The sequence below is a fragment of the Podarcis gaigeae genome (genome assembly GCF_964106915.1).
Source record: "Podarcis gaigeae genome assembly, chromosome: 2".
In the NCBI taxonomy this organism is placed as follows: Eukaryota; Metazoa; Chordata; class Lepidosauria; order Squamata; family Lacertidae; genus Podarcis; species Podarcis gaigeae.
The window spans coordinates 77,208,955-77,235,167 of NC_139679.1; the positions used below are offsets into that span (position 1 = coordinate 77,208,955).

The window sequence follows — 26,213 nt, forward strand, 5'->3', positions numbered from 1 at the left end:
TTTCTGTTTGGGAAGATGGAAAGGGGCCTGGAGAATATCTTAAGCTAGTAATAGATCTTAAGTGCCCTGCATTCCAGGCAAAGATTTTTGTGAAATAATCAGTAATTATATAACCAGCTACAGGACTGGAGGGTCTTGCTGCATTGTCACATGCAGCCTAGTGATAATATGCCCCCTTGTTGCAGATTATGTTGTATACACAGCAACTGGGCAGTCATATGGCATACATACCACCCCTTCTCCCCATCCAAAGCAGCTTTTGCAGCTGCCAGCAATAGTGACTAGAACTGGCCACAATGGCTGCCCTAGATCAATGCCATTGAGTCCAGCGTCTTATTTTTCTGAACAGCAGCTAAAGTCATAGTTTCTATCAGAAATGTGTTCTGCAGGCCAAGTAACTGAAGCTGGATGCGCATTATATTTTGTAGTTGTTTGAAAGGGATCCAACAAGACGACTGGGAATAACTGGAAACATCAGAGATCATTCTTTCTTCAAAGCGATTAATTGGACAGCACTTGAGAAGAGGGAAGTGGAACCGCCCTTCAAACCCAAAGTGGTACGTATCCTTTTGAATCTAGCCAAGTATAAAACTCTGATGCTTTTTCCAAAAAAAAATTATTAAGTTTTCCACAATTATACCACATAACCAAACAGATAACACAATATTTAAAAATATAACAATAAACAATATTTGCTTGTTGCGCCAAGCAGTGGCCCTTCCCCTATGGGTAATGCTGCTCACTGATATAATTTTAAAAGTGATTTCTTTTCAGTTTTAAGTAAATCAGTGCAGGGTTTTTTTTTAAGGTAAAGGGAAGGATTTGGGTCTGGAAGGTATCTGGAACTGAAGCTGGAACCTTGTGTATGCTGATTTGTGCTCTGCCCTCAATATGTGGTTGATCCTATTTCTTACTGGTAGCAAATTATGGCTAGATGGCAGATATGCATGACTTTCTGGATTCAAGTATTACTAGACATTGCAGGTGATTGTTTGATAAAACAATCTCCACCTGATGTATGATAAATTCCTACTTATTACTTGCTGGAGCAGTGCAGCCAACCAAACTCATGCTGCAGTTGTTTGTCTGAGCTTGTTAAAATGAAATGGGACTCCTACTGAGCAAGGGCAAGATGGATTGAAGTCACTTTGACTAATTTTTTTCTTTCTTTCGGTCCTTTTCTTCTCTTCTGTACAGAAATCAGCAAGTGACTACAGCAATTTTGACAGAGAATTTTTGAGTGAGAAGCCACGGCTATCATATAGTGACAAAAACTTAATAGACTCTATGGATCAATCTGCATTTGCTGGGTTCTCTTTTACCAACCCTAAATTTGAACACATTTTAGAGAAATAGTTTATCAGCACAGAGGAACTTTCAGGTACTGCTGTAATGGAAGTTTTCGAACACTCCATGTGAAATGTGATCAAAGGATACCGTCGTCTCTTTCCTTTCGAACAACACTCAATAGCGACTAATTGTGCTCATTCTGGCAGTAGCTTCATTGTGCATGGCTGGGTTTAAGTATCCTTGTGAATCATATGTAAATGACTTCCTCTGCAGTAGGGAAAATGCAAATTGTGTACGTGGTTACTTGAATGTAGTTATCCGTTTGGGGGGGAAATTATGTATATGCTGTATATTTTGCTCAAGAGGTGAAAGAGGTTATTGAAGGGTACTACCCTTCAAATAAAGTGAAATGGCTAGGCAGTTTTTAATGTCCATCAAACTAAATAATTTGAGTTGATTCTGAGCTTCAAATATTGCTATTTTTAATTAATAAAAAGTGGCATCAATTGATTATGGTGCTTCTCAGGTCCTCAATCCAGCAAGTTTACAGCCTTTTAAGTTGTTCTTGCTTTGCTGTTCATGGATGAAGCCCAATCTAAAAGACAGTGAAAGTAGTCTTTTTTTAATTTAAAAACATGTGGGCCTTTCCTTATTAAGACTACAGCTACCACAGGCCCCCTATCTGCAACCCAGTGAGTGAGGAAGTGAAGTGCTAGAGAACAAAGCTGCGTGTATGTGTGCCATTTAATCCCCCGCCCCCTTTGAGGATGCTGTCCTGTCCTCAGTGTTGGAAGACAAATAGAACGCTCAACTTAGTTGTGTAAGTGGGGGAGGAGGTGCCATCTTGTCATTTATTTTTCCAGGTATCAATCTGTATTGGGCACACAGTGAGGTAGAATGCAGTTGGACATGCATGAGACCAGGCAACACACCTTTAATGAAGGATGGTGGGCAGGTCTCATTTCAAAGAACCTGCCGTTAAAGACCTGTGTGGTTTGGGTCTAACTTTGGTCTCGTTGCCAGCCAATATAGGTCTAGTCAAGCCTCAGCACGCTTGAGAAGATGAAGGTTAGTTCCCGTAGGAGTATTTAAATACACAGTATGTGATAACTAATCATTGCTACCTTGTATCTTGATCCAGATAACAGATTTTTAGGCTAGGCAGAAACACCCTACAACATGTACAGCATGTTGAAACTGTGGGGTGGGTAGGATGTGGGGTAACAGGGAAGGAATGCTGTCAAACCGATGTATTGATTATGGATTGTTGAAAAACTTGGAAGGCTAAATAAAAATACATCTATTATCTGAAACGCTGCCCTTCCTATTTTACCCTCTGAAAGCGAATGACCTGGACACTAACCCACAAAGCAGGCTCTTTTAAGCACGAGCCACCACTGACTTTGAGGATATTCTTGCTAGCCTGCAGGGGCCCTAGCTGCCAAGTATTCCTACTTCCCCCACTCCACTACCATAAATATTGCCTTCCCTGCAATGGCTTCCCCTGAGGCCTAAAATGGATGTCCCTTGGAATTAATCCTCAGGGTGTCGATGCCAGAGCAACACTCCCTTTTTAGCTCTAATGCCAACAGTGTTCTGGCATTGGTTCAGCCCTAGGCTTTGGAGGCACCAACATTAGAGCTTTGGTATCCATTAGAAAGGCTATGGTCCCCTGGGATGCTCTCTCAGGGACACATGACAGGATTTTTAAACATTCATGATTCTTTTTAAGATACACATAATCTTTAGCTTTAATATTTTTGCTTCTTGAAAGTTGAGTGATGCTTCAAGGCAGAAGTGCACCACTTGCAACTTGAAATATCCCTACTGTGGAAACTCTTTGTTTTGATAGCTACAAATCTAGCCTTACTCTTGTTGAAAGTCACATGATTTGTTAAGTCCAGCTTGCTGCAAGACGTATCTTTCCCATGTGCCAGGTTTCATAGGTTACTAAAAATATTTATTCTCTAGGCATCAACAGCAGACACTTTGGCTAAAGAGTCAGGCAGTACAATACTTCCTAGGAGTTTGTTTTTATAGGCAAAAGCACAAGTTTCCACAGCTACGCATACCACTATGCATTTGTAAACTACTTTTTAAACACTGAGGTAATACTAAATTAAATATAGGTCTGTCATGGTAGTCTACACAAGATTTGCCAGTAGGACTCTGGGTGATTATCCAGATATTTCATGAAATTAGGAAGTTTAAAAATGACTCTGGGCTCAACACTGGCCTGATATAAACTGAATTCTCCTCAGGCAACTTCCTTTGTAACAGCAATTTCTAAATCCTCCATAAATTCAGAATGTACCTCTGGACATATTAGGCCACTTCCTAGAGCTACAAGTAAAAGTAAAACTAAGGTATTCCCTATGGAATGTTAGATTCATTATTTATTCCATAATTGATTTCCCTCCATCTGATTAACACTGACTAACAGTACAGAAGCATTACAGAAAATTGCCAACTGTCTTCTGTAACATTTAAACTATTTCTTTATTTATACTGCCATCAGAAATCTTTTTCAGCTCAAGGGCCACACACCCTTCTTGGGGGTGCATGCGAGTGTTTCTAAGGGGCAGAGAGGCAACTCAATTTAACTTTTGTAAATCAGGCTAGTTTCTACACATAGACACACACACACTTTCTATTCTTCATGCAGACAATCAAGAGGCATTAGGCTACAATAACACAGTCTAATCAGAGAAAAACACAGCATGTGCAAAGAAGGGCCAGTAGGAGGTCTGGACTAGAAAGCCCAGGGATAGTTTTGCCTCCCACCCAGGCCTAAGGTTCCCCATTCCTGCACTACTTTGTCAGCTTATTTCCAAACATCATAGCATGGTAAAGGAAAGTGAAAATTCCTTGATCAGCTAAAAAAAGAAATACAACAATACTATGAATTACAAGACAGCAGCTGGTGATGTCTACAAAACTACCTGGTTAAACAAGACAACTTCATAACCCATGGTTTGAAATTGGTTTGTTTGACACATCAACATTCTTTGAAACTGAAAGCTGGCCACACAGGAGAATGGGAAGTGGGAACATGAGAGCCAACCCTTTACTGGGTCTTGGGCACATAGTGTAATCCAGCTACTGACATACCTTAATTACATTAAATTATATTAGTTAAAATTATTTAAATGAATTTGTGCCACATCACCAAAGCATGGCTTGTACTTGCCAACTCAGTGTCCTCACCCATTACACATCATCAACATCAGGCACACAAACATTCAAGAATTTGTAGTGTTAGATGCCTGGTAACTTTCAGGGAAAATAGAACACTTCTAGACAGATCCTTCCTAGCCACCAGTCTGTGGTTAATGCAGACTACACAAGATAGAGTGAGCAGGGCAGAATTGATCCCAGGATCATCTGACTAGCAGGAAGGGTCATTTTCTATCTGTTGTTTTGTTAAGAACAAAACAACCCTTCAAAAATAAGTTTGGAATAGTGTGAAAAAAGGATCCATCACACCATTTTCCATGTTTTTAGATTTTGTCAATAACAAAGACTCAGACTAAGATAAAATAGGAGAGGCTTAAATACTGAGCAGGGTGGAGTTCAGTCTGCTTTAAGCATTTAAAGCCTCCAACTTGTGAGGCACAATTAACAGATTACTCCCTAACCGCAATTACCTCCATCCTAAACAAAAATGAAAGGAATCCATCATCTCAGCATATTGTGAACCCTGACTTTGTGGAACCAGCTGGTTAAAATCTGTTAAGTGGTTATTCTCTGTGGAGTGAAATCTCTCAACAATTCGGTTTAAAAGGAATGATGCAAACACAGAGGAAGGTGGAAAAGATGGAAAAGAAGGATGGCCGAGGAAAGAGTGATGGCAGCTGGGAAAGTGATGAGAGTTATAGAAGATTTGCTACATAGAGGGGACTGTACTGTACTGCTGTTGTCGGCTCTAATTATTAGTGGGCTCTACCCTAGTCACAGACATTTTTAAAAGGCATACATTAAGACAACGTATTCTGGCCAAAGACTGGTACAATGAATTAAGAAAAGAGAGGGATGCGTGTTCATAGAATTATCATACAGCAGTCATGAAGACAACAGAGTTTGTGATTGTCCTAATTCTTTCTTTTTGTCCCAGCGGCTACGAACCATGTGGGTTCTATGCCCTATAAAATGGACATGCCAGGATACAGTGCTACACTTGCATCACTACATTAAATAAATAGCACTCTTTGATGTAAAAAAATGTAGAAAGATAGCTGAAAATTGTAGAAAGATAAGGTTCTGATTCTCTTTGATCCAAATTAATCCAGCATTTTCAGGAAACAACCAGGAACAACGACAGTGCTATTTAAACACTTGCAATGGCAGCCTAAAAGAAGAGTTGTTTTAAGAGTAATGGCAGGGGGTAAATAAATTATGGTTGAAGGAGGAGTAGGTGTTTAAAAGAAGCAGTCACCTGTTTCTGCTAGTCTCAAAGTGCCAGCAACACTTTAAAAAACATATGTACATACAGCAGTGCTGCTTAAAACCAAACATTGACAGTTCATCCAGTGACAGTTCATCTAGCACTAACTCCAGCAAACCTCACAGTTCCTGGCCTGTTGTAGAATATAAAAAACCTGGAAATGACTCGATATTCATCAATAGCACTTGAAATATATGCTTGACCCAATCTGACAGATTTTAGTTTGAACATCGTTGCACTTGAGCTGGACATGTTTGCACATACCAGAAGTGTCAAAAAAAAAAAAAAAAGATCCAGGAGAGAGAGAAGTCAATTAGCATCCCTCACAATTTAAAACAATGTTTATTAGCTTGGGATAAATCTCATATAAGATTAAATTGAAGGCCAAATATATCCTTAGAACTAGGTGAGTTAACAGTCACATCTGAATTAGTCTCATTCAAAATCATTTGGGTCTACGATACATGTTATGACAAAAGGAAATAATTTTCATAACCTTTTCCATTTCTAGTACCTACTGAGAGGAATTTCACATAAGCAAAGCCACCAGCTTTCATTCAAGTGTACACTTAAAAGGAAACGGCTAGTTATAGCAACTCTCTGATAAATATACCTGTCAGATCCATATTTTTAGAAACACTCTTCACACTTTCAAAAGTAGAGGATGAAGCAGTCCTGTGGATCAACAAATACAGGAGGTCTTCTGGATTAGTTGATTGCTAGAAACCCAGATGAAGCTGGTGGCTCACCAACCATCTAACATATCAGTTTTAAACTCATTTACTTTGAAGCAAGCAAACTCATTTCAAAGGGACTTGTTTCCAAATTGTGGAATTAGGATCACATCTTAAGTTAAATTAGAATCCAGAGCTTCCAAGTATTTTCATTTTCAAGTATCAACATACAATTATAATTTATTCTTGCACACAATGATTTTTTTCAGTTATACAATCTTGTACATAGAAACTACTGTTATCACAGTATATTTAGATGTAGCCTATAAAAATATCTACTATACATAAAATATTTAGCCACAGTTTTACAGCAATATGAAGGTTGGGGGGGGGGAGAGAAAGCAAATACTTCTGGTTAAGAAAAGGTTAGAAGAAAATGCTACACCCGCCAGTGAAGACTAACTTGCAGGCTTAGCTAACTCAGAGAATATTTTCTTACAGGAACCACATTTACCACTTAAAATCCAAAGTTATACCTGCACAATTTTCTGCTCATGGATCCTCAACTTTTCAGGGGTGAACTCAAGCCCACTAAGTAGCTAATAATAATAATAATAATAATAATAATAATAATAATAATAATAATAATAATAATTACTTGTGGCTCACATCTAGAGAAGTTAGGGCTGGGCTGTTGACACGATTCATCTGTGATTTAAGCCATTACCCAAAATCCCCTTCTCCAGCTGACACTGTACTGTGGGCCAACAGCAGAGCTCTCCCTTTTCATCTACTCCAGTAAGTAGTGATCTACCTGAATAAATACATTATGATGTCAAGGCATATTATCTTAAAGGATGGAGTACAGCTAAAGCGCTTTTGAAGTGTTTGATGGTTTAACATAGTCCTTTTTATGTTTCTGAAATAAGGTTGGCTTTATGGCTTATCTCCAGAGCGCTGAATATATTGCTAAGCTACCTTATTAAAGAAATGAAGAACACGGCAGTATGTTACATTATAGCACCCAGCCACATAAACGAGTCCCCACTTGGCAAAGCTTACATAGCAGAGAACTCTTAACATTAACAGCATGGCAAGGTTCGATGAGGTACCAGCACAGACAGCAAGGCAAAAAAGCATTCAAATCACACAGGACAAAGCTTTCTTCAGTTCAAGAACAAACAGGCACCTAATCAGCAACGCTTGCTGATTTGTATCACATGGACAGATTATTTACACTATATGTTGGCTTAGTACAACAAACACAACTGGCCTAACATGCATGAAGTTTTATCACTAACAGGAATTTCTTTCACACGCCTCCCATTCATTGCAACAGGATATATCTGGAGCATATCCCTGTTGGGTTGTGACCCTAAAGCAGGACTGATCCAATTTCACTTACAGCATAGTATCTCTCTTTGCATATAAATACTTGAAAATCCTAGAGGGTCCTATTCTTCACTATGCTCTTGAGCTCCACTCAAGAAATGCACCGAGGCAAAGATGTGGCTACTTAAGGTTCACGGGAAGAAAGAATCCTGAGTCCTCTTTTTTGGGGGGACGGAAGATTGTTTTCATTTATGAATGTGCTAATCCTGTTCTCATCAATAAAGTAGAAGATATGTAATAAAGGATCGCTTTCATCTTACCCACCCAATGCATTTTAACTTAAATATCACCAATACATAATAAAAACAAAAACCCCAAACACGTAATACTTCATCTGTGACTTTGGTTCAAGAAGATGGGTAAGAACAAGCTTGCATTAATGCCAATAACTCAGGAGCGCTTCATAATAATTTGGTCTCTCTAGTAATTTGTCTTATACCGTCCCTGCACTGTTATTGCCATTCACCTCTGGTAACCACCATGCTAATTGTTTTATTGTTATTATTATCTGCTCTACTTGGAGCAATGTTTACATTAGTGTCAATTAAAAACCCTCCCTTTTCACAGGCTTCTCTGCTTGGGGTTTGGAGTTTAAGGGGGTTAAAAAGAGGGGGGGGGACCAGGTAAAAACAGTTAAGTAAAATATGTGGTTTTCAATAAGCAGACAAAATAGGTTTGCCGTATGCATGATGTGGAAAGGAAACTATTCACACACTATTCAAATAATAATAATAACCCAGGAGTTCTGGAACATTTCAACAAGATAGATGGAATGCATTTGGGAAAATATTACCTATTCTGGCTTTCCATTAAATGATGTGATGCATTAAATGGAGCCTTTAGTAAAATTACCTAGAAATTAGTGCAGCTACCAAAAAAAAAGGAAAGAAAATCAAATGTTTCACTGCAAAGCAATGACTTGAAGTGGACAACACTGCTTGTTGCTAAAATTGATATATTAACAGGATTAATATATCTCACAAAGAGACTGGTGGTACCTTTTGCTGTATACTAAAATAAATAGTTGGAAGAATCATCAGTTGAAGAAACACCTGTTCTATGTTTGGTAAAGATTTTATATATAATGTAGGAATAAGACAGGAAATCACAGCAAGAAAGGCTTAGGAAAGTATTGCAGAAGAAAGCTGAAGTTAAGATACAGCATTAAGAGAGACACCAGCATTTCATACTTTTAACATCCACAGTCGAAGAACAACAGGATAAAGATAACATATATTAATTTAAAAGCAATTTCATTCTCTGTTCCACAAATACTTGGTCCATTTCAACCTTTAACGCCAACTTTGCCTTGTGCCAGACCCAGGCAGTTGAAACGCCGTCTTCGAGAAGAGGAGGAGTGCATGCATTTCTGTGTTACTGGGCTTCCTTGAAGGCTGCCTTCATTCTCAGGTCCCTGAGTGGTTTCCTTAGCACTGCTTCAGCAGTTTGGGACGGTGCTGACAAGGGGAGGTCAAAGGTGCTACAAATGATTAGGTACAGTCCTCAAAGCTTCTTCTCGAGAGCGGCTAACGCATACATTCTGAAAAGAGAACAAGACAGCAAGCTTTATATACTTCACTCGAAAACAATCCCTTTGGCCAATTCCTGAACACTTCTCACTACCTATTGGGCTCTCCTTTGCTAGTTGATGGAAATATGGTGAAATTAAGGCTGTAATCCTATGCACATTTACTTTAGCAGAAGACCCACAGACATCAGTGAAGCCTTGCTTCCCAGAAAATATGCATAGAGTTGGGTTGGATAAAGTCACAATATTTTGTCTTATCTGGTTCCTCTATATATTCATGTGTTGTAACAAGTTCCATCATTCCGGAATACATTTCTCAATATGCATCAGTCTTCAGTTCCATTGTTCTGAACACCAGCTTAACAGAAACTCAAGGAGATCCCAATGTGGGTTTAGTTGCAATTTGAATGCTTGGTCTTAGGCCTCTGGGCCACTTATGTAGCCCTAGGTAGAAGTCTGGTTTTTTCCAGTGTTCACTGGGAACTACCAACATAAGCACATGCTGCTAGCTGACTGGACAACCCAAATGAAGTGTTTTCATTATCACACTCAATGCAATGACACATGCACAAGTCCAGGAGGGAGAGATCCTTGAGAGTCACAAGTTTGAACCCAGCTACAATGCCTATACACAACACTTTTCCTTCCCTTTAAACCAATAACTGTATTAGGCAACAAGCTATGTGATACTACCACCTCTCATCACAGATATGTCATGACACACTGAACACTTAACATACTAGTCTTCAGCATTTTAAGATCGCCCCGGACAGCGGAGAAGTCCTGGACCTCTTCTGAAGGCCGGCGGGGGGCAAAAGTATTTGTTCCCCCCTGCCTGCCTTCCTGGGAGAGCAGAGAAACGCAGCGCGTTTCTCCGCTATCCCGGACGGCTTTTGAAGGCAGGCGGGGGGGAGCAAAGACTTTCGCCCCCCGCAGGCCTTCAGAAGAGGTCCAGGACTTCTCCGCTGTCCGGGGCGATCTTAAAAGGTCCAGGACCTCTTCTGAAGGCCGGCGGGGGGCAAATGTTTTTGCCCCCCCCCCCCGTCTGCCTTCAAAAGCCGTCCGGGATAGCGCGAAGCGCTTCCCTGCTATCCCGGACCGCTTTTAAAATGCTGGCGGTGGGGAGCAAAGCCTTTCGGCCCCCGCCGGCCTTCCTGGACCTCTTCTGAAGGCCGGAGGGGGGGGGAAGGCTTTGCTCCCCACCGCCAGCATTTAAAAGAGGTCCCTGGAGATTTCCCTATGGGCTTTCTTCTTGCGAAGCAAGCCCATAGGGAAATTCGTCTTGCGAAGCAACTCGCAAACAGAAAACCCTTTCGTCTTGCGGGTTTTCCGTCTTGCGAGGCATTTGTCTTGCGGGGCACCACTGTATCCCTCGGGGACTCAAAGACTGCCAATTGCAAATCTCTATCCTAGAAGCTCAGTCTATCGTTGACCACAGTCATTCTAGCAGCAGCCATTGGATGCAAGTTACTACCTGATCCTTGAGATCAAGTTAAACCGCCCTACATAGTTTTTGCTCAGGCCAAAAAAAGCCATTTATACATAGGCTTTGTTTTACCACTATAGAGTGTAATGAAATGCACACATCGTTTTCTAGTTGTGTTCAGATCAGGGCTATTGGACAAGGTAGATCCCATGCATTGTATGCATAAGATCCCAAGTTCAATCCCCGAGATCTCAGCTAATGGGCAATACAAAATACCTTTGACTGTGACCTTAGAGAGCTACTGCAATACTGGGCTTACATGGACCAAGAGCCTGATCTAATATGCAGCAGCTTCCAACATTCCTTACATATTTTCAAACTCCTATTGGAGTTTTCAAAGTTTGTCCTGTCCAACTGCATCCGATACTCAACTCTTCCACACAATATGAACATTTTGTCCTGTCAATGAGCCAGACAGACATGTACCCAAGGAGCTCTAATGAGTGCCCCAATGATCTCTACCTACCATCAAGCAGACCATCATTTTATTCTAAAAGCCTGAACCAACTTTTCTCCACCATCAGAAGTGGTACATCTCCCCAAAAGCGAGATTTCCAGGTAACAGATTTGGGAGGAGTGAACTCATCTCTTCGCAGGAGAATTGACTCTTCCTACTCTTCAATGGAAGTACGAAACACAAATGTGTAAGGCACATACCCAAGGCATCCTAATGATTGTACCTGCTCCAGTGTAGGTTTGCATGGTTCATGGCAACTTGTAAAAAAATTGCTGCTAATACACTTTCCATTTATCTACACATCAACTTCTACAAACTGACTACCTGGTGCAGAACAGAGATCAAAGAAGTAAGAAGATGACATTCATATGACACCTGTGTTTTCAGCAAGGCCTGCTAGCCACTAGCAGTATAACAGTTGTTGTTGTTGTTATTCTCCTCCTTGGAGACTACAAAAAAATGAGCTGTTATTCTACCCTTAAGTGAAATATATAGGTTTCAGTTAACAAGAATGAACTAATCTCTTAGAATGAAGACATTGGTAGTATCTGTACTCTTCAAACACAAAATGTGAGGTGAGAACACACATTCTTATCAAAAGGGCTCTTCATTTAAGCTGCTAGGGTTTCATACTACGTAGCCTGATCTTCCAGATCCTCTCCTCCCAGTATTACCTTGACCAGGCATAGGCAAACTCGGCCCTCCAGATGTTTTGGTACTACAACTCCCATGATCCTAACATCTTTCCACCCACCTGATGGTGCCATTAAGTTAAAGAAAACAAAATGGAGTGAGTGATACCACCCACTTAAGCAGGCCAAAGTTCAGCGTCTCCCATCTTCTAGGTCAGCCATCCCTAAACTTGGCCCTTCAGCTGTTTTGGGACTACAACTCCCATCATCCCTAGCAGGGCAGTCTTAAGCATATGGGGCACCGGGGTGCAAAGATCTGCCCAGCACCCCCACCCCGGCTTGACTTGGATGGAGCAGCCACAGCCAGGCACCTCGCACACCACAGCTTCTCTCCGCCCCAGCCGGCAGCCTCTTTCTGCTACGGAGGAGCTGTGCGCATGCAGCCCAGGTGAGAATACTACAACTCCCATGATCCTAACATCTTTCCACCCACCTGATGGTGCCATTAAGTTAAAGAAAACAAAATGGAGTGAGTGATACCACCCACTTAGGCAGGCCAAAGTTCAGTGTCTCCCATCTTCTAGGTCAGGCACCCCCAAACTCGGCCCTCCAGATGTTTTGGGACTACAGCTCCCATCATCCCTAGCTAACAGGACCAGTGGTCAGGGACGATGGGAATTGTAGTCCCAAAACATATGGAGAGTTGAGTTTGCCTATGCCTGACCTTGACTATTATCCAGGAAAGATATGAGATCCCTAATCAAAGCACTGTAGGATTTGTCCTGAAGAACAAAAAATCCATTATCTAGGATCTTTTCTTTCAGTTCTCAAATGGAAGACCTCCTAGAGATTCACAAGGATATGTGCTCCTTTCCCTTACTTTGCCACGAGATATCACCATAATTGTGATATCAGTCTTACAAAACTAAAACTCCTAGATTTAAGCCAGGGGTGGCATGGTAAAGTGGGCTAAGGCCAAAGAAGTAAATTAATCCCTTTTATTATCTTTCCATCTAAAGTCAACCCATTTCTTTCCTTCCCCAGTTCATTCCATTTGTATTTTCTTTTATATACTTTTAGCTGATTGTTTTCCCTCAAAGTCCCACTTCCCCCACTCAAAATTCCCACAAATTCATTTTATTTATTCACTGTAATGCTGATGACATTGGTTTTCTTTGTTCTGCTGAAGCGGGGAGAGGAGAGAAATTGCCAAAAACGTTTCAAATAAGAAGCCATCAAACCTCTTAGCTGATGGGTTAGCCACTCCTGATCTAAGCAATGTAACCATCAGCACCACCGAAGCTGATTCTCCAGCCCCAACCCCCAACAAGAAGTTAGTCTAGTGAAAATCAGTTGAACAAAGCAAGTGCCTCTGCTGGGAGAGAGGCTGTTCCTGGGAACATCTCTGGCCCCTGTAAGAGTTTTGTTTATATGTGGCAATGCAGGATTCAAGTGACAACCTTTTTCTAATCTACCAAACTTGTTTACAAGACGCTTAGAATTTAGAGCATGTAAGTTAGCAGCAGCTACACTGCTTTGGTTTGGTTTTGTGAATCACCCTGGGAATTGTTTGGCTGACAGGAAGTATGAAATGATTTATTTATTTTTTAAGCATTGCAGTTTACTGGCCCACCTCGACATATCGGAAAGCTCCACCTTTTTCCTTTTGGAATTTTAGAGCATCATCTTGAGGCACAAATGCCATTATGTGCACTAGAATGATTTCTTCTCAGAACCCCCCTCGCCCCCAAGCTGCTTTCGAATCTCTGAGGAGGTAAATTTATGTCAGGGGTTGGGAACTTCAGGCCTGGGGGCCTCTCTATCTGGGTCTCAGGACTCTCCTCAGGCTCCTCCTCTTCCTCCTCAGCAACATACCCTCTCTCCCCACGCCACACCCCTCAGCAGCCCAACTTTGCACCATCTACAGCCTAGAATGGAGAAGAAGCAGGGAAAGGAGTAGTTGTGTATTATTCCTTTCCACAAGTGCCATTTCTTTACTCCATATTGACAGTGGTTCTATCCAGAAGTGTTCCAAATGCATGTTTACCCTGGTATTAGTAATGTCTAGTAACTTCACAGGAGTAAGCAATAGCAGCTTGCCTCCGTTTGCCAAACCGTAAAAGAAATATATTTCTGTTTCTACTTTAGAAAGAAAACAAATTAAGACATTACGACTATGAGTCCTCTTCATATAAATTATAAATTAGGGCTGCCACCCTCTTAAAAACACCTTAGTTGACTGATTGAATCTATTAACTAAAATTCATGCCATTTCCAGAAATTGCATCTGAATAGAATAAAAGAGTCCTGAAGCAAGAAGCATATTTCCTTTTTTCTTATAAAATGTTTAGTTTAGTTATAGCAGGCAACTTCTTAGAAGAGGCATTCCTTCTCATGTGAACGAAAAGAGAAAGGCCTCTTTTTAATGGGTGTTTAAAACAGTCTTAACACCACTTGCAGTTGTTGTTTTTTAAAAAAACTAACAATATTTTTAAAATAGCTTTTAAAAATTAGCTGTCAAAGTAATTATAAGTACAAATTAAACTTTAAATAATCAATTAATCCCATAATAGATTAAATTTTGCAGACCTTTTTTTGAAATCACAGAAATACATCTTCCACAAAGTCAGGGGCAAGAACACTATTTCCCAGAAGCTACTATTAAACAGCCATAGAATTCTATGGTTCTATGAATTAGCAGACTATCTACATTGCCGATACTATTCACTAGCTGCGGAACTAACTGTAGAAAGACTATTAATTTTGCTCCTCTATGTAAAACAATCCAATCACTCAAGAGAAAATAAAAATACTCATTAATAGACAACTGCCCCATATTATCTCCCAACAGGGTTTGAGTGTTTGATCAAGCTGTAATGGACATAAAACATCAGATTCAAAATTAGCAATCACCAATTGATCAAGTGTTATATCAGAGAAGCCAGTAATCAGATGGCTCAGCCAATTAGTTCCAATCCAGGAGGTAGGGGAGAGTAAGATTTGATTGTCTGCTGATTTCTAAAAGCCACGAGCTACACAAAAACGGATATTATCTGTGGATGATTCCAAAGTGATTGGAACGATTGAAATAATTTTAATATAATATGATGAAAAGAAGCACCACACGTTTCATAGCTGATCAGGACACGGGCTTCACTGGTGAGCAGGGACAGTTACAAGGGCTTCCTCGGGAGGTCTTGAAATGTCTACATTCTGTGTAATAATAAAAATACAGAGGAAAATGTTTATCATGCAACATGGCCGGTCAGCTTTCTTCACAAGTAAACAGCCGAGCTTGTTAAATTAACAAATATAGTCACTTATCTAGAGCAATAAAGCTTTTTTAAAAACAGACAGCGGAATTGCCTTCTTTATAGACTGCATTTAATAATTCTGTGGACCACAGGCTAAGTGCTGGCAGCTCTCCTCAAAAGACACACACAGAAACTGCTTATGTTTAGAGTATCTCAACTATATAACTATATTTAAAAGCTTGTGATTCATTACATTATGCATAGCACATTCATACTGCAAAAAGCAAGTCTTATCAGCCAGATACCATTAAATAAAAGTGAACAATTGGGAAGGGGTTGGGTGCCAGGAGAAGGGCCATAGCTCAGTGGTAGAGCATCTCTTGACATCTGCAAGCAGAGCTGGAGAAAAAGCTCCTATCTGAAAACATGGAGAGAGTCACTCACTGAATACAGACAATACTGAACTAGATGGACCAATGGCCGAGTCAGTATAACACAGCTTCCTACATTCCTATGTGCCCTGGTCATAGGTTCTACTGGAATCATTTTAGTCATATTTATTGTGACATTAGCCCCTGTATATTACTGTATTTTTCCATGTATAATACTAGGGTTTTCCCCTAAAAAATAATGTCAAAAATTAGGGGACGTCTTATCCACGGATACATCTCCCGCCGTTTTCTTAAATCTGAGTCCCCAAAAATAGGGGGCGTCTTATACATGGGGGCATCTTATGGACAGAAAATACAGAGTTCCTACTGTCTAGGATAGCATACATTTCCATGTCTTTCAGTCATGAAGCTATAACCACAACCCTCAAATTATATGGAGAACTTGCCAATAACTGAGTATCTGGCACAAAATTAGATCAAATCCTGCAACCATTAAGAGTCTGCTCTCTTCTTTAAGTTACTTAGAATAAGTACATGAGCTTTTTTTTTTTTAACTCAGCCAGAAGGGCGGGGTATAAATAATAAATAATAATATGTATAATAATAAATTATTATAAATTATTATAATGCTTCTGCTCATTGTGAGGAAGGACAAGATTGGATAACTTCACAGAGGAGAGGACTATTGATGGTGGCTAGCCATGGTGGCTATTCTCTGCCTCCACAACTGGAAGCAGCAAAGCTTCTGAATGACAGTTGTTGGAAAGCACGGGAGGGGAGAGTAATCGAATCCTGATTGCTGGTCTCCCGCAGGCATCTGGTCAGCCACTGTGAGAACAGGATAATAGATGAGATGAGCCATTGTCCTGATCCAGAAAGCTCTTCTGATGTTTTTATAAGAAGCTCTAATGGGCCTTGCCTCCCCTTCCGCCACCTCAGCCCTGGAAACCATTTCCTTTCATTGGCCCCTTTCAGACTTCTGAAATGTCACAGGTTGTGCCTTCATGTTCTGAAGTTGATCAGAACAGCAGGAACAGCTAAAGACAGCTGAAGACAGAACTCTAAAGTCAATTCACTGCTGAAGCATCATGGGTCTGTGCTAGCACAGCATCATGGTTGTGCCAGTGCAACTGCTGCAGCAGTATTTATGTATCAGGAGCACAAAATGCTGTGAACTTAGGTACTAGAAACCTCTGGACAAATGGGTTCAGAACAAACGACGGAAAAACAGAACACTATCCGTTGTCTTCTCAGAACCTTTAAGGCAGGGGTTGCCAATGCACTGCCCTCCAGAGGCTGTTGGACTCCAAATCCCATCAGCCCCAGCCAGGACAGCCAACGGTCAGGGATGATGCAACTTGTAGCCCAACAACATGTCAACCTCCCTTGTGGCGCAGTGGGTTAAACCACAGAGCCTAGGATTTGCTGATCAGAAGGTTGGCGGTTTGAATCCCCGCAACGGGGTGAGCTCCCGTTGCTCGGTCCCTGTTCCTGCCAACCTAGCAGTTCGAAAGCACGTCAAAGTGCAAGTAGATACCGCTCCAGCGGGAAGGTAAACGGCGTTTCCGTGTGCTGCTCTGGTTCGCCAGAAGCAGCTTAGTCATGCTGGCCACATGACCCAGAAGCTGTACGCTGGCTCCCTCCCAGAGTCGGCCACGGCTGGACCTAATGGTCGGGGGTCCCTTTACCTTTAGCAGTGCCTGAACCCACCCTGGGTACTTTGGAACTCTTCAATTGCGGTTAAAGAAGAAAGAGGAAAAGTTTCCCTTTGGGATAACACTACCTGTGCTCGCCATAACAGTCCTGATTAATGCAAAACAGAAAAACAACGAATATGGCTGAGAAGCAGAAAGTGGCGAGAGAAATGAGTGAGGACTAGGCCACCACCTGGATGAGGGCACACTCTCTCTTATTCACTCACTAGCCCAAATGAGTATCTAATACTGCTGCAGCTGATGAATATCATCACTACTTTCCACATCTCTCTCCTTTCTCTCCACTGATAACCAGAAAGGCTAAGAGAAAAAAAATAAGCAGCACATTTTATTTAGAACACTTCCTTACCCCTGAATATATAAAAAGACCTTTAAGCAGTCTACAGAAAGGGGAGATCCTCATATGAAACAGTTAACAGAAATTACTAATAAATATTTACAGACAGCATATTCACCTTCTACAATACCTCTCAGCCTCCTGGCTCTCATCAATGGCCCAAACAAACTTTCAGACTAACCCCAAAATAACTCACAACAAAGAGGGTTCCTGGAACGTGCTGGCATTACCATAGTTCCTTACTCTCAGGCTTGCTTTTATGGGCAATCAATCCTATACCTGTTTAGTAAGAAAAAGGTGAAACTGTGTTCTATGGGATTTACTCCCAACTATGTGAGTGGGGAACTGCACCCCTGTGTGTGTACACAGGTTGGCTAGTAATATTGGAAGACATGTATATGGCCAGCTTGTATTCTTATTGTGACAAAACATCGTTAAACCTGCTACCCAAAACTGTGCAGCTTACAATACCTACTTACTTTCAGTATCCAAACATTGTAAAACAGGAATTTGGCAGCCAAGGCTGGCTAAAATTGTGAGCAGCCTTGGAAAAAAGTCTTAGTGGCTGTTTTGATTCATTTGATATCCAGTATCATTTTACCATAATCAAGAATATGATGGCAAGAACATGGTAAAAAATCTCCCATGAAACTTCACTAAAAATAGAGTTACTGCTCAATCCTAAAGGACAATCTTATCACTGTCAAGAGGATACCTAACCAAAATATGTTCCTTTACGATGAGAGACCCTGCTACTCAAACCTGTAAGACACTGAGCAGCTGACAGAAACCAATCCTAAATCTCAAAAATATATTCTAATGTTTTCATCCAGGTTCTGTTCTTCCTGCAGTTTCACACAACTAGGCACCATGAAGCCATATCAGAACTGAATGCTGGTATTGTGCCGCTGCATCAACCAACCCAAACAAACTAACTAACAAACACACACATGGTAGCCTTTCAAGGACTTGCACATTTTACAGAACGAGTGTTTCTTAAACGCTTCAGTATGTCCAGAAAAGCTTCTCTCTCACCTTTTTATTCACACACAGTTTAAATAGAAGCCGTTAACAGCTGCCTACCAACCAATTGGCCATGGATGAGTCATTTGTGAAACACTCATTGATCAAAAGAGTAAGGCAACACTGTTAAAGCTGCTAAAAACACACAGCATTCAGATCCAACAGAGCGACTTAACGCAATGAAAATACTGTCTTGAGTTAAGCAAACAACTGGGTGGCAGCACAACTGCAGCACAATTCCTAATCGTGGCAGTTTTTAGGGCTTTCATTGAACAGCTTGCTGTCTGCTCTGCATCACTGCTCACCATAGCATCACCTGAATACAAGGCTACAGACTGTCACAATTGAGGCACTGTTATTTCCCCGAAGTGGAATCGTATAATTAGCTGCCAAATTCACTCAGATGACATACGCTGTATTATGAAAGCATTGTGCAGTTAGAGAGTGTCATAATGTTGTCATGAAGGAGAGAAGATTCCATGAAACGCAAGTAAAGCAGGCATGAAGATGATGAGTTGTCAGAGAATAAAACAATTCCCTTTGTTTTGCAGAGCATTTATCTGAAGTTCCAAAATCCACTGCACGCTTCATTTTTTAAAATGCTCAAATTAAATGACTGTTTTATGCGCCACTGCACATGACCTCTTGTTCTATTTCATTTCTCCTCAAGTGATGCCAATAAGTCAGAGACCATGTGCAGAAGGTGATGACATCACAAAAAATAGGTATATAATGAAGATCTGGTCATTTTCTAGCATCACAAAGGAGCAAACATAGCACATTTTCCTCTATTTTTAATGGTATATAATTAGGCATTTGTGTGCTAATTCACTAGTAGAAATAATGACATGTTTAGGAGCTTCCAATCCTATCATCACCCCAGGCCATTCAAACCAATGACACTATACTAGCTCACTTAGGTTACTTTTTCTCAAGGGACCTATTAAAATACTTGCAGAATAATTACCACTGGTTCAGTCTACATAAATATATCTTGCAATGCATTATACATAGCCTTGATTTTTATTCTAATGTTCACCAAACCCACACATGTAAGAGCGACAAGATAGAAGAGGCCCGACTTCATACTTGAGCAGGCCATTTATCCTGTGCAGGTTGTACTTTTGTTTGACCTCATAACTTGGGCTATAAATATGCACCATTTTGTCATACTTGAATCCAGTAACATCAACAGGCATGACCAGCACATTATAGTTCTCCTGACTCAGGAGCAGCAAGGGTTTTACCAGTGATATATCACCAAGATGAAGGCAATGTCACGCTGTGGCCCTCAAAACAGTCCTGGCCAATGTATTGACTCATCACCCAGGCCTAGTGCATACATGAGAGACGGGGTGGGGGGGGATACATGGCTCTCTTTATTGGCAAATCATGTAGACACCTCCCCACGCAGCTAGTAGCCTCTTATTAAGTACAGTCATCCCAACTTTCAGCATGCCAGAGAATTCAGTGGGAGGCTTCCTTCTAAAATGAAGAGCAAAGCGTAAAGTCAAAATCAAATAAAACAAAAGTTGCTCCGAGCTCTGTTTCACAACCACACAGGCAGCTAGCCACGGAAAAGCACCCACACAATTTGGGTATCTGGCATTAACGAGGCTGCTTCAATAATGTGTGAAAATAGGGTGGTGGCCTAAATAAGGCATAATGCAAGAAAAAGGGTAGGAAAAAGAAGAAGGGGCTGCAACAAAGGCTGCGGTAACATGCCTGCAGGGCATTAAATATGAGAGAATAGGAGCATACTTTGTCACTAATATAATATAATATAATATAATATAATATAATATAATATAAATCACACACACTTACACACTTGGTTGTGTACAAACCTCTACTCCAAAGGTGAAGCTAGATACCAAAGTACAGGTACCTACAATATTCCCACAATATCCTTTAGGAATGGAAAACTGGGGCAGGAGAGAGTGCTTAACTCTTTCCCTGCTTTTCTTTCTTTTTTTCTTTTTTCCAGTTATTCAACTTTAAACCAGTCTCTATCACCACCACCATTCCTCCTGCAGAGTTTCAAATTCACATTTGTGACAACAGAAGACACCTACCTGTGGTTTGTCTCTGTGCGTATTTACAGCTTCAACATTCAGAAATATAGATTCCACCTTGCAACCTGTAAATAGAAGTAAACTTTTAGATGTTTGTCTTCCTTGTTTTGGGAGCCGCCATCACTGTAAAATCAGTTCTTGTTTCCATCTCCACATTGGGAATGATAATACTTTAAAAGTCAGTAATGACTAACTTAAGCCCATTGAAACTAATGGATCTACTCAAGAGTATGACTTAAGATACAAAAGCATTAAGATACAAAATGAATTTGCAATTCACAATTTATTTTGGACACTAGATGTCACTACAGGCTTCTGTTTGCTTAAAAGAACAACCACATATTAAAAGAGTGCTCCACTCTGGCTGCAAAGAACAAGAACACAGTGAATGGTAGGTACCAATGTACTTTAGTTGAACTAGCTAGAATTTCAAAATTCAGGATTCAAACTCTCTCAGGCTTGAGATCAGAAAAGGAAAAGGAAGCCAAAGCTTATGCCGCTTCAGAAATTTTATAATGGGCAAAAGGAGATGGAAGATAATACTTAAGATTAAATCAGTTCACAGGGCAAGCATTTCACACACAACAGTGACGTCAATTCACAAATACATCATCAAATAACTTTACACTATTGGAAAGCTGCCATCGACAAATGCGATGTTTTCCATAATAATTACAGTCATACCTCGGGTTACAGACACTTCAGGTTGCGTTTTTTCAGGTTATGGACGCGCCGAAACCCAGAAGTACCGGAACGGGTTACTTCCGGGTTTTGGCGGTCGTGCATGCGCAGAAGCGCTAAATCGTGCTTTGCACATGCACAGAAGTGCCGAATCGCAACCCGTATGTGCGCAGACGCACCGCTGCGGGTTGTGAATACTGCAGGTTGCAAACGTGCCTCCTGCACGGATCACGTTTGCAACCCGAGCGTCCACTGTACAGTTAATAGCTGAAATACAAATAGATTGATAGAATACATTTTGAAGAGCTTACCATAAGCCACTGGGGTTAGCTTTAAGACAGTATGCAGTGGGCACTTGAGATAAGGCAGTTGTTCTAAAACAGATGGAGAGAAAATAAACTTAATAGAGAGTAACAGAAATGCCCCTCTTCCAAACCATGTTAGTGCAGCAATGGAACTGGTCCCCAACATGGCACCTGCACTTGCCATAGTACCCCTAGACATTTTACTTTGTGCCTACCGGGGCTCCAAGCCACTCACAATTTTTTTGGGGGGGGGGGGGAGGATACAGCTTTTCTTGAAAGTCTCTCTCTCTCTCTCTCTCTCTCTCTCTTTCAAAAACCACATTTAGCAGTGGTTGTGCTGCAAAGGAAGAGATGCAGCTGCTCTGCCTGCTTCCTTTTTGTTTCCCAGAAAGCCTCTGGGCCCCACATATGCATTCTTCATTGGAAGAGAAAGAAAAGAGTTGGGGGGGCTCTCAGAGGATGGTGCTTGACCTTCCTGTGCCCCGTCCCCAAAACAAAACAGAAAATAAATAAAGGGCTCCTGCCACCGCTTGCATTTTGTTTAATTGTCTCTCAATGTGTACATCTTGTTGCTGCTTGCATGCTTGTTGGGGGGGCAGGCATTGCTTGTTTTTTGGAAGATATTTCTTGCTTGTTTTGTCCATGGGGCAATTTGCGTTATTTGCCCTTTTGATCATCAGGTTGTTTTCTTCTCCTTCTGTGAAACTGAAGAATTTTGTGGTACCTGTGATAGCTTCTTAGATTTCCAAATGTTCCCCTGAGCCCAAAAGGTTGGGGATCCCTTATTTATTTATTCAATATAGTTTTATCCTATCTCTTTGCAACAAATCCTTTGAGAACTCAGATATCCAAAATTCTAGAAGTTGCAATAATAAAAAGTACCCAGAATTTAAGTTCCTGAATAAAAGCTCCTAACTACAGGCTTCAGGAACACAGATTTAAGGAGGGTATTCCACAGGTGGAGCACCATTATGGGACAGGGATGGGGTGGAAAAGTTCTCCCCTGCCCTGACTACAGAAGGCTGAAAAACCCAGAGAGTGTCTTCCCTAGATGATCTTAGAGCACAGGTGGTTCACAAAAGCAACCCTGATACTCCAGAAAAGCAAGTGTTGATTAAAGAAGCATTTGACCCATGCACAGGCGAAAATGTAAGTCTGACATGAGTCATGAAGAGCAGCACTTTCCCTGATCATTTAAGATGCGCATGAAATAATTGTTGGACAAAATTGTTACTGATTGACCAAGGTGAACATTCTCCATGTTAAGGCAAATATAATTACCTGCAGGCTTGTCCAGAAAGTAAGCAAGAAGACAGCGCATAACAGCTTGGTGACAGATTACAAGCACATTTTCCTGCCTTTCCAACTCCATAATCACTGGCTCCAGCCTTTGAACAAGATCTTCGTATGACTGGAGGAGAAATCAACAATATAATCAACCTCTTGACTGTATACACAGAGCAAACAAAGAGCTGTCCATTATAGGCAAAACATAATAAGATGTTCTGCAGATAAGTGTGCACACACACGTACAAGACAAAACACTAAATTTAAACCAATTTATCTTGAAAGAATGCACCATCACAGAAATCAGTACCAACGTGAGTGTGGTTAAGCTGTATCACATACTTAATCATTCCTATTTTATTTCATTTCATTTAAAAAGCTCCACTTTTAAATAAATTTGTAGCTTTGCTGTCTCCCTTCTCTGATTTCCATCATGTTTGTAAGCTTAATTGAGTAAGCCATATTGAATGCTCTCAAGCACCAGAGTCTTCTATATAAGGGAAGGTTTATCTTTATCCATTTTGTGACTGACAGAGCCCTGCTGCTGTTAAAGATCTCCTTTTATAAACCTAATAAGATAACCAGTAGGTCCACTGCAAATCAAAAACTGTAATTTTGTTATTTCCCTTATGATGAAAACCCAATAATCAATTGATCTGGGGGTATGACCAAAAATATGATACGTATTCACCGTATTAGAGTTAAACCTTCAACATTTACCTATATTTGCACATATATTTGTGGTATCAAATAGTATCTGAACATCAGTCTATAGAAATTCTCTTTTATTGTTGTGTACAAGGCAAACAGCTAATCCCATGCTGAAAGGATTATCTTTATTAAACTTTTTCCCCATTTTGATTAATACAAATTACCTGATTTATACAAATTACCCGAGGTATCTAAATTTGCTGCCAGTTTGTAAATTGGACTCAGAACATGTTTAGTTAAGTTGTTATATATATCAAGATTTGATCTAATGATTCATTTTGTAATGATATGTTTACTTTGTAAATATTAATGCAAACTAGCACTTCTTGGGGACTAACCACCCTGAAACTCTTAGTCAGTAATACACCTTTGCTACTTCTATGAATGCATGAACAAATTACAGCTAAGAACACCAAAGGTTAGCCATTAAGCATGGGTGCACGGCCGCTAACGCAAACAAAAAACCCATTTTTTTCCCTGAAAGGTTAGCAAACAACTCTAGAAAGCTTTTTCTATTATGACATGGCTGCTTAAATGTGCTACAAATAATGGCCACCTGGGATCCAGCACTGTTCTGGTGATCACACAGCTAACTCATGGGAAGTGAAACACTCAGCTAACAATAAGGCACGTTGCACATATTACAAATATTGGAACAGCTGTTCCAAGCACAGCTTAATGCTTGACCTTTAATGCAAGTATGTAGAAGACTGGACCACCTGATGCAGAATTAACTCTGCTTCAACCGTATGAGTTTATTTTAGCCCCCCTCAGAAATTATTTCTCTATACATTCAAGGAATACATGGAAGGCGGTGGGCCCGGCTCAATATTTTCATCCCCACTGCCTACAACTTTGAATGGTTAAAAAGGTATTTCAGTTTTACAAAAAAAACCACCCTTTGAAACAAAAAGGTATACAGCAATGAACATAAAACAAACTGCTATGCTTCACAAATGTGTATACAAGTGAGAACTTGAGACTGAGATAGATATTATGGGGGGAAATCTGCCGAAAGACTTTTGTAGAGCTAGTATTAAAAAATCGCTTTTCCCCTTTACCTCAAAAGCTCCCCTCCCCCCTTTAAACATTGCACTCAGCATCCCATTTGCTGCTAGGTATTCTTACACACTTCATATCCAAGAAGAGAAAATATAACAAAATAGCATACCTCCCCCTTAGGATATCGATATCTGTATTTGTCCTGGTCTCTCAAAGCAAATTCTAATGGATAATGTTCCTGAATTTCTTCATATGTCATTTCTTCACAGACTCCCTAGGGAAACAACGAAAACATGAGAATTAGTGTAGGTTTATGGCTAAAAGACTGGGCTGTTTATAGAGGTTGCTCATCTGACATAAGACACTCTCAATATCAGACACCCACCTACTGTACTATATGAGAGTAACAGTATTGACTTTCGTGCATGCACACGAAAGCTCATACCAAGCTCATACTTAGTTGGTCTTTAAGGTGCTACTGGAAGGAATTTTTTTTGTTTTGAGTATTGACTTATGTTACATAGGTTGTAGAAAGAGCTACAAAAACACTATATGTACCGTATTTTTCGCCCTATAGGGCGAACTTTTTCCCCTCCAAAAATGAGGGGGAAATCTGTGTGCATCCTATGGGGCGAATGCAGGCTTTCGCTGAAGCTTGGAGAGCAAGAGAGGTCGGTACGCACCGACCCCTCTTGCTCTCCAGGCTTCAGGAAGCTATCAGCAAGCCTTGGGAGCCCGCGGGAGTTCCCGCAGGGCTCCCTAGGCTGCGGATAGCAGCCTGCTGCCCAGAGCGTGGGGCGGGCTGAAGCAGAGTGCCCTGCACTTCAGGCAGATATCCTTTTCTCCTCTAAAAACTACGGTAGGTGCGTTTTTAAAAGCTTGGGCTTCCCCCGCCCCAGTCCCGCGGCTGGGGGGGGGAATAATTTTTCCCCCTTTATTTTACCCCCCAAAAAACTAGGTGTGTCCTATGGGCCGGTGCGTCCTATAGGGTGAAAAATACGGTAAGTGGTCTGGATTTTCAAAAAGAACTATGGAAGTATTTTTATTACTATTACAACTACTACCAATTCCATAAGGGCACTGGAGTTTACAACGTAATATACATTTAAAGTATATTACCTTGAACGTGCGCATTGTATAACACACTTTTATGGTGTTGCAAAAATCCTGGGTTTTACTGCGACTTAACTGCCATGCCATCTTAAGCGTCTTGCTACCTGAAGCAAGTGCTTGGGTTACTTGTACAATCTACACAGTCCTGCCAGCTATCCTTGCGGCAAAAGCTGCAAGAAGAAAAGACACACTATTTTCATCTCCCTTTCCTTCTTTTTTTGCCGGAGATAATACAGATAATCACACATTCTGCACACTTCCCTCACTACACACTCCCAATGCATTTTGAATTGCAGGATGGGGAGCATGGTGTTCTTCATTTAAAACTTTGAGGGTGTGAGATGATCAATGATTTCACTTAAAAATACCCTGAAGTAAGTTGTGAGTGATGCTTCAATGAGAAATACAATGCAGA

General features: G+C 40.8%; 2 protein-coding genes across 7 annotated transcripts in view; one reads left to right on the forward strand and one right to left on the reverse strand.

The window, feature by feature from the left end:
* PRKCD (protein kinase C delta) overlaps positions 1-2,603 on the forward strand; it is a 59,219-nt gene extending 56,616 nt beyond the window's left edge. For all 3 annotated transcript variants that reach the window (XM_083726762.1, XM_083726764.1, XM_083726763.1), the window contains exons 17-18: positions 429-557; positions 1,198-2,603. In XM_083726762.1, coding sequence (XP_083582888.1) covers positions 429-557; positions 1,198-1,356 — 288 coding nt within the window. In that variant the 3' untranslated portion in view covers positions 1,357-2,603. The remainder of the gene's footprint in view (positions 1-428; positions 558-1,197) is intronic.
* A 3,454-nt stretch (positions 2,604-6,057) lies between these two features.
* PFKFB4 (6-phosphofructo-2-kinase/fructose-2,6-biphosphatase 4) overlaps positions 6,058-26,213 on the reverse strand; it is a 66,009-nt gene continuing 45,853 nt past the window's right edge. For 2 of the 4 annotated variants that reach the window (XM_083726843.1, XM_083726841.1), the window contains exons 10-15: positions 24,855-24,959; positions 22,967-23,096; positions 21,692-21,754; positions 20,700-20,764; positions 15,030-15,116; positions 6,058-9,340 (exon numbers count right to left, since the gene is read on the reverse strand). In XM_083726843.1, the coding sequence (XP_083582969.1) occupies positions 15,057-15,116; positions 20,700-20,764; positions 21,692-21,754; positions 22,967-23,096; positions 24,855-24,959 (423 nt within the window). In that variant the 3' untranslated portion in view covers positions 6,058-9,340; positions 15,030-15,056. The remainder of the gene's footprint in view (positions 9,341-15,029; positions 15,117-20,699; positions 20,765-21,691; positions 21,755-22,966; positions 23,097-24,854; positions 24,960-26,213) is intronic. The other 2 variants (XM_083726844.1, XM_083726842.1) reach the window with 1 other exon arrangement.